Raw genomic sequence first — 17,712 nt, 5'->3', positions numbered from 1 at the left:
ACGAAAGCAGACAAAATAAATGCTTAATATTGTTTGAATCTTAGGGAAGCCTTCAAATACCATGAAAAATAAGAACGAAATATACAACAATTTCATGCCGTCTAAGGACATGTGAAAGGGAACTTCTATATTTGAATCCCTTACGCTTTTCTTTTTCAAAGATATCCTAATACTAGTTTCTAGAACATAGGAATGCTTGCTTGTTCTTACCGGAAAATGACATAGAGAGTTCCAATGTGGCAAGGGAAAATTCTCCTTACTTCACTGATCACTAAAAAAAAAAAAAGTTTATCTTTAAAAGACTACTTCATTGTCATTTTCATGTTTTAATACTTTGTGCTGTAGGAATCATAACATTAACACTACGAGGCTCAAACACTTCTCTCTTAAATGATATATCCGTGTCGAATATACGTATCAGTGTCGTCACTCGTAGGACACTTATCGGTGAAGTGTTTAATTCAAAAAATATTTGTTGGATTTTTTAAAATTTTAACATGATTCTAACACAATTTTAAAATGTATAAATACAATAATTTTTCAAAAACTCAAATTTATTGTATAAATTTTTATTATGATTATAAAAATAAGAAACAAATTCTTTTAAACTAGTCATGAAAAATATCTTTATGCTTCCAAAAGAATCTGAAACATACTTTTGCACATAAATGTTTATTTTCAATTTATATAATTCAAATTATATAATATATAGATCTGTGTCCCCGTGTCCTACATTTTAGAGATTATACGTATCTCCGTATTCGTATCCGTGTCGTGTCAGTGTCCGTATCTGTGCTACATAGATTCAACATGATGTCCATTTTGAAGGTTGGTATTTCATCATGATTTTGTCCTTAAAAGACACATTGTTGGATTGGAGGAGGAATAAATATATAAACTATTATTAGCCTCAACTCCTATATGATGTGAGACTATATTAACTATACTGAAAGATAAACACTTAAGAGTCATAAAATTTAATCACCAATTTAAAAGTTTTAAATGCTTGAATTATATTAGTATCACTCTAAATCCATAAATTTAATGGTTTCTTGCTATGAGGAATCTCAATAGCATTCATAATGGCAAAAAGGCTTTCATTCTACAATAAGAAAAGAAAAAAAGAACTCATTATTAATCGTTTTATAATTATGAAAACTTAACTTTAAAGGATTAATCAATTCCCAAACCTAAATGGAGAATTCGTAAAAAATAAAGAAATTCATAGAAATTATATTTTAAGTAGTAATGTTTTATGAAATATTTATAATTTATAATGGTAAGATAAGATGGCGAGTCCAAAATTACTAATATTTGAATGTGAAATGTGCATTATATTCTAAATACACATTTTATCATTGATTTTTTCTACTTTTGAAATTTTGACCATTTCGAATTTTCAATTTTACAAATTTTATCACTAAACTTTAAATCTTGTAAATTTTACTGTTGAATTTTTAATTTTTCAAATTTTATCATTGAAGTCTCAATTTAACGAATAATTTTATCATCCAGAATTTAAAATTATAGACATTTTATATTTGGGTTAATTGGATGTGAATTTATTAACAAACAAAGTAAATGAGTAAGGTGATAGAAAAAATTATCTAATATTAACTACTAAACTTTAATTATTAATTATCTTAAATTCTAAAATAATTAATAGTTAATGTTAGATACCAGTTTATAAATAACTTCATAAATATATATTTTAAAATTAATTATTATTCAATAACCACATGTTTGGGATTCAAAAATATTTTGAAAATTATAACTAAATGATTTAATCTAATGTACTATTTCAAATGTAAAATTTTAAAAATCTCAATGATTTTCTTTTATTTTGCAAAAAGTAGATTTAACAAGTGATTCATTGGTTATTTTGTGAAAAATAATTACTATAAATAATAGATAAAAATCAAAATCACGAAAATAATTTTGGAGATTCACAAAAGTTTATAAATTTGTTTTATAATATTCATTTCTTTATCTAAATATTTAATCTAACTTTATCTTAAATAATCACTTAAAATGATTTACTATCTAAAAACTAAAAAAAAAATAAGATAATGTGTGGTTAATGTACTATATAACACAAAAAAGACTATTTTAGCGGTAAATTTACGAGAGCAAATTTATAAAGATAATATTTTAGCGGTAAATTTCAACAATATTTTTTGAATTATATATTTTAAATTATATCTGTGTCTTTTTGTTATTGGATTATTGTATTTTTTTTAACTTATTATTAAATTTGCACTGTCTGAAAATTAAACATAGAAATAGCAAATTTTGCAGCAGTCAAAAGCTGGCCAGAGTTATTCGTTAACGATTTCTTTTATGACAAAGCAATAAAATTGTGAAATTTGACAATTGGCAGTTGGTAGTTGAGTGAAAAAATTATCAATTAATAATAAGTTAAAAAAAAACAATAATCCAATAACAAAAAGACAGTGCAAATTTAATATATATATTTATATATAATGATTTCGATTTATTTTTTTTATCTTATAATATATTTTTATTATTTTTTATTAGTATCAGTAGAAAAATTATATTGGCAGAAAAAAAAAATTGGCTGGTGGGAATAACAGGAATAACAGTCTTAAAGGTGCCATAAACCTCTTCTTTTTCTTTTCTCTGTTTTCATCTGCGTATGGTTTTCTCTCTCACAAAACCACTGCATTTCCTCTGTTTTCATTGCTACCTTTCATCTCGCTCACTTCTCAGACTTTCTTTCTTGCTCATCAAGAAACTGATAGGTTTTCTGTTATCTTCGTTTTTTTGTTTCATTCCTCGCAAGAATATATGCATCACAGTTTCTGCTTCTTCCTCTAAACATGCTTTTCATTCTTCATTTCAGACCGTTCTTCTTCATCACAACCGTTTTCCAACCTATTTTTCACTTTTCCTCAGCTCCGAATATTCGGATCATCTGGACTCAACATGTTGGATGCGTTATTCATGCCGAAATTCTATTCAAAGTGGTAATCGTGCTTATCTGTTTCTCTTTTTTCATTTTTTCTCTCTCTTACTCTTTTTTCTTAAATTAATAACTATGGAATTAAATTTGGAAACAGCAAATCACGGTTGAAGTTGACAAATAAGAGGTTAGAGACGATACGGAAGAAAAGGAAAGCGGTGCAGAATTTTTTCAAGAAAGACATTGTCGAACTTCTTAGCTATGGCCTTGATTACAATGCATATGGAAGGGTAATTTTCCGTTCACGGTTCATTATAGTGTTCACTCTCATTTAACTCCATGGTTACAGGACTATAATCCTTTTCGATTCATGATAAGAGAATGAATAACCTATGTGTATGAAAAAAGACGTGTTCGGATCCTATTCTAATTTCCCTTTTACAATAATCTGCTTATTCGAACAACATGATGATAGCCAATAGAAAGAAATCAGTATGATAGACCATTGAAAAACAATGCAGGTTGAAGGGCTTTCCTTCAATGAGTTTCGTGATTGGTTCAACGAAAGTTTGAAGTGGATCCGAATACACTTTCTTTTTTATGTGCTTAGGCTATTTATTTTCGTCTCAGTTGATTTGTTTTGTAAAATTATCTCACAAAGGTTCCTACTGAGCTACGACTTGCATTAATTTGTTTCAATTTTATGCATGTTAGTGTATATTGTGATATGTTGTGTAGACCATTTGTAACAACTTAGTTGGAAAATATACCTTGGAAGCAGGTTGAAGGGCTTCTCGTCGAGCAAAATATGCTGCTTTGCTATGAACTCGTGGGAAAGTTTGTTAATTGCGTATTGAGTCATGTTCGAGACCTTTGTAAGCAGAGGTATTATTTTCTATGTATGCATTATAATCTCTAAGGCAGAATTCATTTTATTTTTAAAAAATGGGACAACAAATTCTATGTATGTAATAAAAGATTCTAGCCTTTTTGGTCTTCATTCATTCTTGCGTTCCTTTTGATGTAACTGGGATGTCCATATCTCAGTCACAGTTGACATTTCAGCCGAAATTATTTATGACAATATTTTACTCTTCTTCTGTAGGGATTGTCCTGATGAATGTAAAGAAGCTGTACAGTCATTGATATATGCAACAGCAAGGTTTTCTGATATGCCGGAATTACGCGAGCTCAGAACGTTGTTTACCACAAAATTTGGGAATACTCTTGAACCTTACATAAGTAAAGAGGTAACCCATGATACAAGTACGTAAACTATTTTCGTGGTGATCTCTTTCTTTCCAGTACTTGAATAATTGCTTATCTATAGTTTGTAGACAAATTGAGGCAAATTCCTCCTTCTAAAGAAATGAAGATCCAGCTGTTGCGTGATTTAGCGCAAGAGTTCTTCATAGAATGGGATAGCAAGGCTTTGGAGCAGAGGCTTCACTCACCTTCACTGTTACTTGAAGTAAGTTTTACTCACCATTCATTAGTTTCTATCTAACCATTTTGTTCAGAATAAAAAATGAATAGGCTTTTTAGTCTGCAGGATAGAAAAGTATATATATTTTAATCCCCTTCTCATAAATAGTTGTTACTTTGCCTGAATTATGATTTAAGGGAACTAACTAACAATCATCTACCAATCTGAGTTGTATCCCGCTAACATTATATTCAACAAGTCAACCTTGATAGATATCAAGTTTAACATTGCATTTGGCTTACCTTACCTCAGCTTTTAAAGTTCTATCAACAACACAGTTTCTCGTACTGCTGATTACCGATGACTTATTTAGAAACATTCTACTTGTTGTTGCAGGATAAGTCTAAATACAATCCTCTAAATGATCGTGATGATCACATGAACAATGATGTCGCTGTCACCAAAATAAACAACTTGGTCACCGGGGGCAAACAGAGACAGGAAAGAAACTGGCATACATCAAATGGAAATGAAAGAGACACCCTATCTCAAGGAAGGAAGGATATCAGTGATGCATATTGGAGGGTGCAAAGCAGCACTGACAATGAAACAACCTCTGACAATTCATCCTTGGAGGAGCGAAACGCTTGTTCAAGTTCATTAGGGAGCATATCACATAATGAAACAGAAATTAAGCAGCCATCTCCATTTTCCTACAAACTCGTTCCACCTCCTTACGTCAAAGAAAAATTGAATAAACCAACAGAATCCGAAGCTCTACCCGATGATCTTTACAAACCAGTTGTTCCAAAAGGGCAAATACCAAGATCAGTCAGGCGGAGACCTCTCAAACCACCACTATGCAATAACACTGTTTCAGATTCTAAAACTGGTGGCAGTGAGAAAGTGGTATACTCAAGTGGAAAGGAATCAGAGAAAGTTAATGGAGATTCAACGAATTATGAAGAAAATATAATAGATGGGCTCTTGATGCACTATAGTAAGAAACAATGTCCTTATGAATCAGGCATAGGAAAAGCAGCATGTCCAAAAGTTTGTCCTAAGCAACGAGTAGAAGATGTCAAGGGACACAGCAAACAAAAATCAAGTGTACACCTTGTGAGAGGAATATCTCTTCCTTCTGACGACACAAATTCGATAGAAACATTTAAAGTGAATGGAAGAGGTACTTCCTTAGTACCACAAAAGTTGAGGACAGAGGGCCATGTGCATCCTAGTCTACCTGATTATGATGACTTGTCGTCTCGTCTTGCAGCTCTTAGGAACACAACCCAACCAGCTTAACAAGCATCACATTTTTTTTATTTTATTTCTTTTTGTTGTTGTTTCATCATTCTTTGGTTAATCCAATATTTAGTTGCCATATATAGACTGGATGAATAGTTCCTTAAATTCGTGCATGGATCTTTTTCAAGATTGAAATAAAAAAACAATTACATTGTTGGTGCAGTATGCCACTCATTATTCAATCATGTTTGCAGTTTCAGCAAAACTTACCCGATGAGATAGTGAAGATAAAAAACTAATTTTGTGATTTTTTTTATCATAAAGTTAATTTATCAGATTAGATAATTACTAAGTTAATTAAATAATTATAAAACGATTAATTAAACATACTTATATGATTCCTTATTTTATAAAAAAGTATATTTTAGGTAATTGTAATTTTAATTATTTAAAAAATTCTAAAATATAAATCAAAACTAAAAAGCAAAAATAATTATAAAAACACTGTTGAAAAAATTAAAGAACACCAAGAATCAGTAATGCTTACAGCAAGAAAAAAAAATGAATATGTGACAGAAAATAGATAGGTAAATTAAAAATATTTTTAGAAAATATTTTACACAATGTGAAAATAAATACATAAAATATGATAATATTTAAAAAATATTTTTATGTATATATTATTTAATATTATTTATTTAGATGGAAAAAATAGATAGCGTAAATAAAAAATATATTCAAAAAATATTTTCCAAAATGTGAAAATAAATATATAAAATATGATAATATTTAAAAAACACTTTGATCTATATATATTAAATATAATTTATATAAATAAAAAAAAATATCTTCAGAAAATAATTTGCAAAATGTAAAAATAAATATATAAAATATGATAATATTTTAAAAAACATTGTCATCAATATATTATTTAAACAAATAGCGTAAATAAAACATATCTTTATAAAATATTTTTCAAAATGTAAAAATAAATACATAAAGTATGATAATATTAAAAAAATATTTTTATGTATATATTATTGAATATTATTTATTTAGATTGAAAAAATAGATAGCGTAAATAAAAAATATATTTAGAAAATATTTTCCAAAATGTGAAAATAAATATATAAAATATGAAAATATTTAAAAAGACATTTTTATCTATATATTATTTAATAGTATTTATTCAAATTTTATCCTTATATTTATGTTTTATTTTTATTATTTTAAAATTATATGAGAGGAGATATTTGTCATTTTGTAACTTTTTTTATTTTAAAAACTAAATTTTGAATTTTGAATTTTAAATATTAAATATTTTTTAAATTTTAAATTTTAAATTTTAAATTTTATAAATTTTAAATTTTATAAATTTTAAATTTTATAAATTTTAAATTTTATAAATTTTAAATTTTATAAATTTTAAATTTTATAAATTTTAAATTTTATAAATTTTAAATTTTATAAATTTTAAATTTTAAATTTTTTAAATTTTAAATTTTAAATTTTTTAAATTTTAAATTTTAAATTTTAAGTTTCAAGTTTTAATTTTTAATATTTTATTTATTGGGCTTTTGAAAAGATCCATCAACAAGTCTATAACAAAATAATATAAATAAGTGACTTGTGATAATATTGGTCTCATTAATACATCATACTTATTTGATAAAACTACGAGATCTAGAGAATCAAAGACGAAGGGAGTGCTTTGAATACATCAAGAACATCGGTGAAGACGAAGGGAGTGCTTTGAATACATCAAGAACATCGGTGAAGACGAAGGGAGGGCTTTGAATACAACAAGAACATCAAGAATATGGGTAAGCACATGTGAGTACCTAACAAATTGGCATTAGATAAAATGTTATCCTTTGATATCCGATAAATTTATATAGGTTTAATCATCCTTTTAGTCTTTATATTAATGGTTAAAAATCAATTTGATCTTCTAGATCTTAAATATTTAAAAACATTTAATGTTGTCCCATTTTTTTAAAATTAAATTTACTCTCATCTTTTTTAAAATTGGCAACTAGGGACGAAGAGAGTGTTTTGAATACAACAAGAACATCAAGAACACTAGTAGGGACAAATGGAGTGTTTTGAATACAACAAGAACATCAAGAACACTAGTAGGGACAAATGGAGTGTTTTGAATACAACAAGAACATCAAGAACATCGATAGGGACAAATGGAGTGCTTTAAATACAACAAGAACATCAAGAACATCCATAGAGACAAATGTAGTGCTTTAAATACAACAAGAACATCCATAAGGACAAATGGAGTGCTTTAAATACAACAAGAACATCAAGAATCGGTAAGTACATGTGAGTACCTAACAAACTATCATTAGATAAAATGCTATATTTTAATATTTTTATGTGTATATTATTGAATATTATTTATTTAGATTGAAAAAATAGATAGCGTAAATAAAAAATATATTTAGACAATATTTTAAAAAATGTGAAAATAAATATATAAAATATGAAAATATTTTATAAAACATTTTTATCTATATATTATTTAATAGTATTTATTTAAATTTTATCCTTATATTTATGTTTTATTTTATTATTTTAAAATTATATGAGAGGAGATATTTGTTATTTTGTAACTTCTTTAATTTTAAAAATTAAATTTTGAATTTTGAATTTTGAATTTTAAATTTTAAATTTTAAATTTTAAATTTTAAATTTTAAATTTTAAATTTTAAATTTTAAATTTTAAATTTTAAATTTTAAATTTTAAATTTTAAATTTTAAATTTTAAATTTTAAATTTTAAATTTTAAATTTTAAATTTTAAATTTTAAATTTTAAATTTTAAATTTTAAATTTTAAATTTTAAATTACTTATATATAGGGTTTCTCCTAAATTTTTTTTTGAATTTTGAATTTTAAGTTGCAAGTTTTAATTTTTAATATTTTATTTATTGAGCCTTTGAAAAGGATCCATCAACAAGTTTATAACAAAATAATATAAATAAGTGACTTGTGATAATATTTGTCTCATTAATACATCATACTTATTTGAGAAAACTACGAGATCTAGAGAATCAAGAACGAAGGGAGTGCTTTGAATACAACAAGAACATCAGTGAAGACGAAGGGAGTGCTTTGAATACAACAAGAACATCGGTGAAGACGAAGGGAGTGCTTTGAATACAACAAGAACATCGGTGAAGACGAAGGGAGTGCTTTGAATACATCAAGAACATCGGTGAAGACGAAGGGAGTGCTTTGAATACATCAAGAACATCGGTGAAGACGAAGGGAGGGCTTTGAATACAACAAGAACATCAAGAATATGGGTAAGCACATGTGAGTACCTAACAAATTGGCATTAGATAAAATGTTATCCTTTGATATCCGATAAATTTATATAGGTTTAATCATCCTTTTAGTCTTTATATTAATGGTTAAAAATCAATTTGATCTTCTAGATCTTAAATATTTAAAAACATTTAATGTTGTCCCATTTTTTTAAAATTAAATTTACTCTCATCTTTTTTAAAATTGGCAACTAGGGACGAAGAGAGTGCTTTGAATACAACAAAAACATCAAGAACATTGATATAAATGGAGTGCTTTAAATACAACAAGAACATCCAGAATCGGTAAGCACATGTGAGTACCTAACAAACTATCATTAGATAAAATGCTATATTTTAATATCCGATAAATTTATATAGGCTTAATCCTCTTTTTAGTCTTTATATGAAGGGTTAAAAATCAATTTCATCCTCTAGATTTTTTAAATTTTTAAAAATTTAATGTTGTCCCATTGTTTTAAAATTAATTTTACTCTCATTTTTTTTTTAAATCGAGAACCAAAGATGAAGGGAGTGCTTTGAATATAACAAGAATATCAAGAACATCCATAAGTACATGTAAGTACCTAACATATTGCTATTAGATAAAATGTCTTCTTTTGATATCCTACAAATTTATATTAATCATCCTTTTAGTCTCTTTATTAAGGATCAAATATCAAATTCATTTTCTAAATTTTAAAATTTTTAAAAAGTGTTTGTCCCATTTTTTTAAAATTAATTTTACTCTCAATTTTTTAAAAATAACTCAATATGATGGTTCCAATTTTTTTAAAAAACTTTCAATGTGTTAACAACACATGATTTATTCAATGTGCAGTAAAAAAAATTGTTAAGATAAATATGTTTTAACTACGATAAAGAACAAATTAAATTGTTTAAAAAGAATTAAAAATCTCATTTGATCTTTAATATAATTTTTTTTATATAAGAATCATCATTTTAATCTTTATATTAAGAGTAAAAATTAATTTCTTCCTTTAAATTTTATAATTTTTAAAAATTTGTTATCCTATTTTTATAAAATTAATTTTACTTTCAATTTTTAAAAAATAATTCAATAAGATGGTCCAACTTTTTTTAAAATATTCAATTTAACACATTGTGAAGTAAAAATTTGTTAAGATAAACATGTTTTAACGAGAAATCTAACATAAAATTAAATTGTTTAAAAAAAATAAAAAATCTTATTTGATCCTTAATATAAATACTAAAAAGGATAATTAATCATTTACATATTCATAATATTTGATTTTGGTTTTCGAGATTAAATTATTGGTAAATTAAAACTGTATATATTTTATAAATTGAAAAAAATTAATTAACCCAATTAAAATCTAAAATAATTATATGGCCATAATAATTTTTAAAAAATAAAAATTGATTAAAGAATGAAAAATCGATTTTCGTTGTATTTATTGAATAGAAAATCGATTATAATCTTTCTCTTTCATTATAAAGTTGTTCTTCCTAAACCACGAAAACTTAAGTAACAGGAACCATGTAAAATAACATTAATTTTACTTTCTATCACCGTTAATGCCGATACATGTATGAGAGGAGAAACTAATATTCATGTCACTCACTCGCACATCCTCACATCTACCCTCAAATTACTGGAACCATACACTAACTCCCACCCTCGGGGGAAAAACAATCACTGCCTTAGAGGATCGTATTTAGTCTTATCCTGCAACAACAAGTAGAATGTTTCTAAATAAGTCATCGGAAATCAGCAGTAGGAGAAACTGTGTTGTGGAGAGAACTTTAAAAGCTGAGATAAGCCAAATGCAATGATAAACTTCATTGGTAGATGATTCTTAGTTAGTTCCTTAAATCACAATTCAGGAAAACTAACAACTATTTATGATCAGAAGGGGATTCAAATATATATACTTTTCTATCCTGCACACTAAAATGTCTATTCATTTTTATTTTTCTGAACAAGATGCTTAGATAGAAACTAATGAATGGTGAGTAAGACTTACTTCCAGTAACAGAAGTGGTGAGTGAAGCCTCTGCTCCAAAGCCTTGCTATCCCATTCTACGCAGAACTCTTGTGCTAAATCACGCAACAGCTGGATCTTCATTTCTTTCGAAGGAGGAACTTGCCTCAATTTGTCAACAAACTAAAGATAAGCAATTATTCAAGTAAGTTCTGGAAAAAAAGTTTCACACGAAAATAGTTTACGGAATATAAAAGTGTTCCCATCAGTTACCTCTTTACTTATGTAAGTTTCAAGAGTATTTTCAAATTTAGAGGTGAATAAGGTTCTGAGCTGACGGAGTTCCGGCAAATCAGAAAACCTTGGTGCAGCATATATCAACGACTGTACAGCTTCTTTACATTTATCCGGACAATCCCTACCGAAGAAGATTAAAATATTGTCATTGAACAATTTCGGCTAATGCGTTCAAGAGAATAAAATGTCAACAGTGACTGCAATATGGACATCCAGTTACATCAAAGGGAGTGGAAGAATCCATGAAGACCAAAAGGAAAAGAATCTTTTATTGCATGCATAGAAAATAATACCTCTGTTTACAAAGGTCTCGAACATTACTTAATAGGCAATTGGCAAACTCTCCAACGAGTTCATAGCAAAACAACATATTTTGTTCGAGGAGAAGCCCTTCAGCCTGCTTCGAGGGTAAGTGTTAGACAACCAAGTTGACAAGTAAGTATAACGCATATACTCAGTTGTTACACATGTACACAACATATCACAATATACATCAACATGCATAAAATTGAAACAAATTATGATGCAAGCTGTAGCTCAGTAGGAACCTCTGTGAGATAATTTTACAAAACAAATCAACTGAGACGAAAATAAATATTATTCGGATCCAATTCAAATTTTCGTTGAACCAACCACAAAACTCGTTGAAGGAAAGCCCTTCAACCTGCATTGTTTTTCAATGGTCTATCATACTGATTTCTTTCTATTGGCTATCATCATCTTGTTCAAATAAGCAGATTATTGTCAAAGGGAAATTAGAATAGGATCCGAATACGTCTTTTTTCATACACATAGGCTACTCATTCTCTTATCATGAATTGAAAAGGATTATAGTTCTCTAACCATGGAGTTAAATGAGAGTGAGCACTGTAATGAAGCGTGAAAGAAAATTACCCTTCCATATGCATTGTCATCAAGGCCATAGCTAAGAAGGTCGGCGATGTCTTTCTTGAGAAACTTCTGCACCGCTTTCCTTCTCTTCCTTATCATCTCTAACCTCTTATTTATGAGTTTCAACCGTGATTTGCTGTTTCCGAATTTCATTCCATTGTTATTTTTTAAGAAAAAAAAATCCAAAAAACTAGTAAGAGAAAAAAAAATGAAAGAAGAGAAACAGGTAAGCATGATTACCACTTTGAATAGAATTTCGGCTTGAATAATGCATCCAACATGTTGAGTCCAGATGATCCGAATATTCGGAGCTGAGGAAAAGTGAAAAATAAGTTGGAAAACGGTTGTGATGAAGAAGAATGGTCTGAAATGAAGAATGAAAAGCATGTTTAGAGGAAGAAGCAGAAACTGTGATGCAGATATTCTTGCGAGGAATGAAAGAAAAAAACGAAGATAACAGAAGACCAATCAGTTTCTTGATGAGCAAGAAAGAAAGTCTGAGAAGTGAGCGAGATGAAAGGTAGCAATGAAAACGTTTCTGAAAATGTATTTTGGTGAGGAAAACGTTTTTGAAATCGGTAACACAGAGGAAATAGTGCAGTGCAGAGAGTGGTGGTTTTGAGAGAGAGAGAGAAAACCATACTCAGCAGATGAAAAGAGAGAAAAGAAAGAGAAGAGGCTGTTTGGTGTTGGTGACGATTTTGGTGATGAGAGCACGTTTCTGCCACCTTTAATATAACACTCTTATTCCCACGAGCAAAAAGATAAATATTTTACCTGTGAATTTCAAAAATATTTTTTTTCTGCCTATAATTTTTGCTACTGATACTAATAAAAAGATATTATAAGATAAAAAAAAATCAAAATAATTTTATATACATATTAAATTTGCACTGTCTTTTTGTCATTGGATTATTATATTTTTTAACTTATTATTAATTGACAATTTTTTCACTCCAATTGTCAAATTCACAACTTTATTGCTTTGTCATGAAAAAAATGGTAGACGAATAAACTCTGGCCAGCTTTTAACTGCTGCAAAATTTGCTATTTTGTATGTTTAATTTTCAGACTGTACAAATTTAATAATAAATTAAAAAATTACAATAATCTAATAACAAAAAGACACAGATATAATTTAACAATAACGTTACTGATTTCTCTCACTTACTCGTTTTGGAATCTTTTTTCTTAAACTAACAACATGTTGGATGCATTATTCAAGCCAAAATTCTATTCAAAGTGATAATCATGTTTATCTATTCTTTCATTTTTTTTATCTCTTACTCGTTTTGGAATTTTTTTTCTTAAACTAATAACAATGAAATTAAATTTGAAAACAACAAATCACGATTGAAATTCATAAATAAGAGGTTAGAGACGATAAGGAAGAAAATGAAAGTGGTGCAGAAATTTCTCAAGAAAGACATCATCGACCTTCTTAGCTATGGCCTTGATTAGAATGCATATGGAAGTGTAATTTTCCCTTCACGCTTCATCACAGTGCTCACTCTCATTTAACCTACTCAGCTACACTTGCATTCATTTGTTTCAATTTTATGCATGTTTCTGTATATTGTGTACACCATTTGTAACAACTGAGTATATGCGTTATACTTACTAGTCAACTTGGTTGTCTAACACTTACCCTAGAAGCAGGCTGAAGGGCTTCTCCTCGAACAAAATATGTTGTTTTGCTATGAACTCGTTGGAGAGTTTGCCAATTGCCTATTGAGTCATGTTCGAGACCTTTGTAAGCAGAGGTATTATTTTCTATGCATGCAATCAAAGATTCTTTTCCTTTTGCTCTTCATTGATTCTTCCACTCCCTTTGATCTAACTGGGATGTCCATATCTCGGTCACTGTTGACAGTTTATTCTCTTGAACGCATTAGCCGTAATTATTCATGACAATATTTTAATCTTTTGCGGTAGAGATTGTTCTGATAAATGCAAAGAAGTTATACAATCATTAATATATCCAGCAGCAAGGTTTTTTGATCTGTCAGAATTACACAATCTCATAACGTTGTTCACCCCAAAATTTGGAAATACTCTTTAACCTTACATAAGTTAAGTAAAGAGGTAACTCATGAACCACTCTTATAGTCTGTAGAGTGGAGGAATAGTTCCTTCTACTCGTATATGGATCTTCTTAAGATTGAAATCAGAATGGTAACTACATTGTTGAGCACTCAGTTATTCAATCATCATGTTTTAGTTTCTGCAAAACTTGTCCCATGAGATAGTGAAGATAAAAAGCTAATTTTGTTATTCTTTTTTATCAGAAAGTTAATTTATTGGATTTGATAATTACTAAGTTAATTAAATAATTATAAAACGATTTATTAAACATACTTAAATGATCCCTTATTTTATAAAAAAAAGTATATTTTAGGTAATTGTAATTTTAAGTTTCTTAGTTGATTTTTAACTTTTATATTGTTTATACAACTCTTATAGTTTTTGTTTAACGTTGAAATAATTCATTAAATCTTTACAATAAATAGTATAGTGTAAAACATTAAATAAGGCAACAACAAAAATTTATTAAGTGCTGCAGATGAAAAAAAGAAACACTTCGGTAGTTGAAAATTCAAATGCTACTTTAAGTAACTTCTGAAAAAAAAAAATCAGTTAAGAAGTGAAATGAGTTCATATATTAAATATTTAAAATATAGTCAATTATAACTGCATCAGAATTACTTGTTTTAAATATAAGTTTTTTCTATATATTAAAACAAACATTTGTCATTTTAAAAATAAGATATGTAATTAGTCTTCTTTCAAGCTCTGATGATCCAATCTTAAGGAAATGAGGGCTCCTCTTTTGATAACATTCTGACGCTCAAGTCAGTAAGAGCATCATCATCTAATAAACAACAGAGGGAGTACTCTCAACTTCTATTTCATATTATATTCATTATATTTATATTCTTACTGACTTGAGCGTTGGAGTGTCATCGCAGGAGGAGCCCCTCTCATTTTTCGAAGAAGGTTGAATCACTTGAAGGGAGCTCATCCAGATTCTGACCTATCTCGAGTTGGCAAGAACATTATCTTTTCATAAAATCTGAATATATATCATGCATTTAAATCGGAGTATTTTGTAATACAATGCAAATAAATTGGAACATTTATGTGATATATTGTGTGGAATTAGTGATATTTAAGGAAGAAAAAAAAAGTCTTTTCGGTGCTCCCAACTTGTAAAAAGACATTCATAAATATGCAAAACTGGAAGTTATAATGTTATATATATATATATATATATATATGTGTGTGTGTGTCCAGATTCCATTTCCATGATGGTTAAAATTAAACAATGAAAGGTAATAAGCATGTAAGTTCACCAGATCACGAATAAGGTAGGTCATGCATCCTTCATTGGAGACTGAGTTGAAAGAAAGCTAGATAATTAGATTGATCATCTTATCCTTGTGAGGACTGAGGAGGAGGCTTCATATAGAGGCATGGAGAAGGGCACGATCCATGAGCTTCGCTTGTGATATGGAACACAAAGTATGTGTCACTGGGGCTTCAGGCTTTCTCGCTTCTTGGCTCATTAAGCGACTTCTTTCCTCTGGCTATCATGTCACTGGAACAGTCAGAGATTTAGGTTTCTCTCTTACCTTCTCCTCCATATTTCAGAAAAATGTTCATAAGCATTTATGTATATTGTTCGTATATGGTGGTGGCATACATGCAGGGAAGCAGAAGAAGTACGAATACTTATGGAGTCTAGAGGGAGCAACTGAGAGACTCCAACTAGTCCAAGCTGATTTGATGGAAGAGGGAAGCTTCGACAACGCAATCATGGGATGCAAAGGAGTCTTCCATGTCGCTTCTCCTGTACTCAGCATTATATCTGATCCTAAGGTATATATATACATCATGGTATATGTGACATACATCGAACATGGTAGCAAAAATATAGGTTTTTAATTGTTTGCTAGTACCATGGTACGTAGTAGCATGGAGTATTTTAACATGGTTGTCGAAAAACAGACTCAAATCTTGGAACCAGCAGTGAAAGGCACTCTTAATGTGTTGCGATCATGTCGAAAGAACGCAGCTCTTGGTCGTGTGGTGTTAACCTCTTCATCTTCCACTCTTAGGATAAGAGATGATTTTGATCCAAACATACCACTGGATGAATCATCTTGGAGCTCCTTGGAATTTTGCGAGAAACTTCAGGTATATAAGCATTTATGTTTTTAGGGTTCAAATGAAAAGGTGGATCAGCTCTAAATTTAGCATATATTGAAGGCATGGTATGCGATGTCAAAGATCGAGGCAGAAAGAGCAGCATGGGAATTCTGCAGAGAGAATGGGATTGATTTGGTGACAGTTCTACCATCATTCATCATTGGACCCAGTTTGCCACCAAGTTTATGTTCTACTGCATCTGATGTGCTAGGGTTGCTCAAAGGTACAAGTGTTTGCACATTCTTTTTATCCAAATAAATAAATATGGATCATTTTAGTACTGAATCAATCCTATACAATCAATCAAGAGAATACTAACTAAACTACTCTAACACCAACCAAACTACTCTAAAGTAAGAATCCTTAAAACAAGAAAATCAACAAGTTTGAACCAAATCTAAATCGAATTTAAGTAAACCGTTCTAGACACCGATCTGAATAAGAAAAAAACAAAATAAAGTTTTAGAGGAAATCCTAGACTAAACCTTTAATCGAGTCAATGAGAAAGTCTATGAATCCATTCCACCTTTAAAGATGACATTATTTCTAACACACCAGATTTCCCTAACCACCGAAATCCAGACATTTTTCAATACCAAATTAACAGAATTAGGTGCATTACACAGGTTAAACAACAAGAAATGGGAATGGGAATTAAAAGATCAACGGTTTTCAACCCTAACTACACATAACAGAGACTCCATACAAATTTTACCCGTGAGTTGGTAGATTTTTGTTGGAGTAATAACTGGTTATTGTAATTGATTTAACAGGGGAAACTAAGAGATTCCAACTGCTTGGAAGGATGGGATATGTTCATATAGATGATGTTGCCCTTTGCCAAATCCTTGTTTATGAAGATGAAGGATCCCATGGCAGATACCTTTGCAGCTCTGTAGTAATGAATGAAGATGATTTAGCTGCATTGCTAGCCAACCGTTATCCTACTCTCTCCATCTCCCCAAGGTTTGTTAATTAATCAAATGATATATCTTCAAAACTATTGTTTTATATAAAAGAAAAGGACAGTGATAAGTAAATTGAATATTGTCTTTTGTGATTTTCAGGTTCGAGAAAGTAGATAGAGCACAATACCAACTAAACACTCAAAAACTGAAGAGTCTAGGGTTTAAATTTAAGAGCATTGAAGAAATGTTTGATGATTGCATTGCATCTCTTGCTAAGCAAGGTCATCTCACAATTCCTGAATACTAAGATGCCATTTGATGAACTTAAAAGTTTATTGGAAGTGTAATATTAAGCTAAATTATCAATAACAATGGTTAAGTTTATAGTAAATATCACGTCAAAAGATCTATATTTATTGTGATGTTTATAATATTCAAAGTACCATAAAAAAACACTCATGTTAGTAAACAAATCCCCACTTAAACTTTGACATTAATCTTTCTCCTTATCAATGTTATTGTGT

General features: G+C 29.0%; 3 protein-coding genes across 3 annotated transcripts; 2 read left to right on the top strand and 1 right to left on the bottom strand.

Annotated features, from left to right (window-relative positions):
• Window positions 1–2,946: 2,946 nt before the first annotated feature.
• On the top strand, window positions 2,947–5,654 carry LOC137834434 (vacuolar protein sorting-associated protein IST1). Its single transcript, XM_068642489.1, has 6 exons — window positions 2,947–2,987; window positions 3,081–3,213; window positions 3,705–3,808; window positions 4,029–4,173; window positions 4,254–4,394; window positions 4,746–5,654. Exons 1-6 carry the CDS (start codon window positions 2,947–2,949, stop codon window positions 5,652–5,654), a joined length of 1,473 nt encoding a protein of 490 aa, XP_068498590.1.
• Window positions 5,655–10,594: 4,940 nt separating this feature from the next.
• On the bottom strand, window positions 10,595–12,224 carry LOC137834433 (uncharacterized). Its single transcript, XM_068642488.1, has 4 exons — window positions 12,075–12,224; window positions 11,157–11,342; window positions 10,926–11,066; window positions 10,595–10,627 (listed from the first exon to the last, which is right to left on the bottom strand). Exons 1-4 carry the CDS (start codon window positions 12,222–12,224, stop codon window positions 10,595–10,597), a joined length of 510 nt encoding a protein of 169 aa, XP_068498589.1.
• A 3,357-nt stretch (window positions 12,225–15,581) lies between these two features.
• Window positions 15,582–17,579, top strand: LOC137834548 (tetraketide alpha-pyrone reductase 1). Its single transcript, XM_068642574.1, has 6 exons — window positions 15,582–15,690; window positions 15,781–15,950; window positions 16,080–16,268; window positions 16,341–16,503; window positions 17,054–17,246; window positions 17,348–17,579. The coding sequence occupies exons 1-6, from the start codon at window positions 15,582–15,584 to the stop codon at window positions 17,493–17,495; spliced, it is 972 nt and encodes a 323-aa protein (XP_068498675.1). The 3' UTR covers window positions 17,496–17,579.
• Window positions 17,580–17,712: the final 133 nt, after the last annotated feature.

Source organism: Phaseolus vulgaris, chromosome 5 (genome assembly GCF_000499845.2).
Source record: "Phaseolus vulgaris cultivar G19833 chromosome 5, P. vulgaris v2.0, whole genome shotgun sequence".
NCBI classification, from domain to species: domain Eukaryota; kingdom Viridiplantae; phylum Streptophyta; class Magnoliopsida; order Fabales; family Fabaceae; genus Phaseolus; species Phaseolus vulgaris.
The sequence above is the reverse complement of the archived record's forward strand: the minus strand, read 5'-3'. Positions and strand labels throughout refer to the sequence as shown.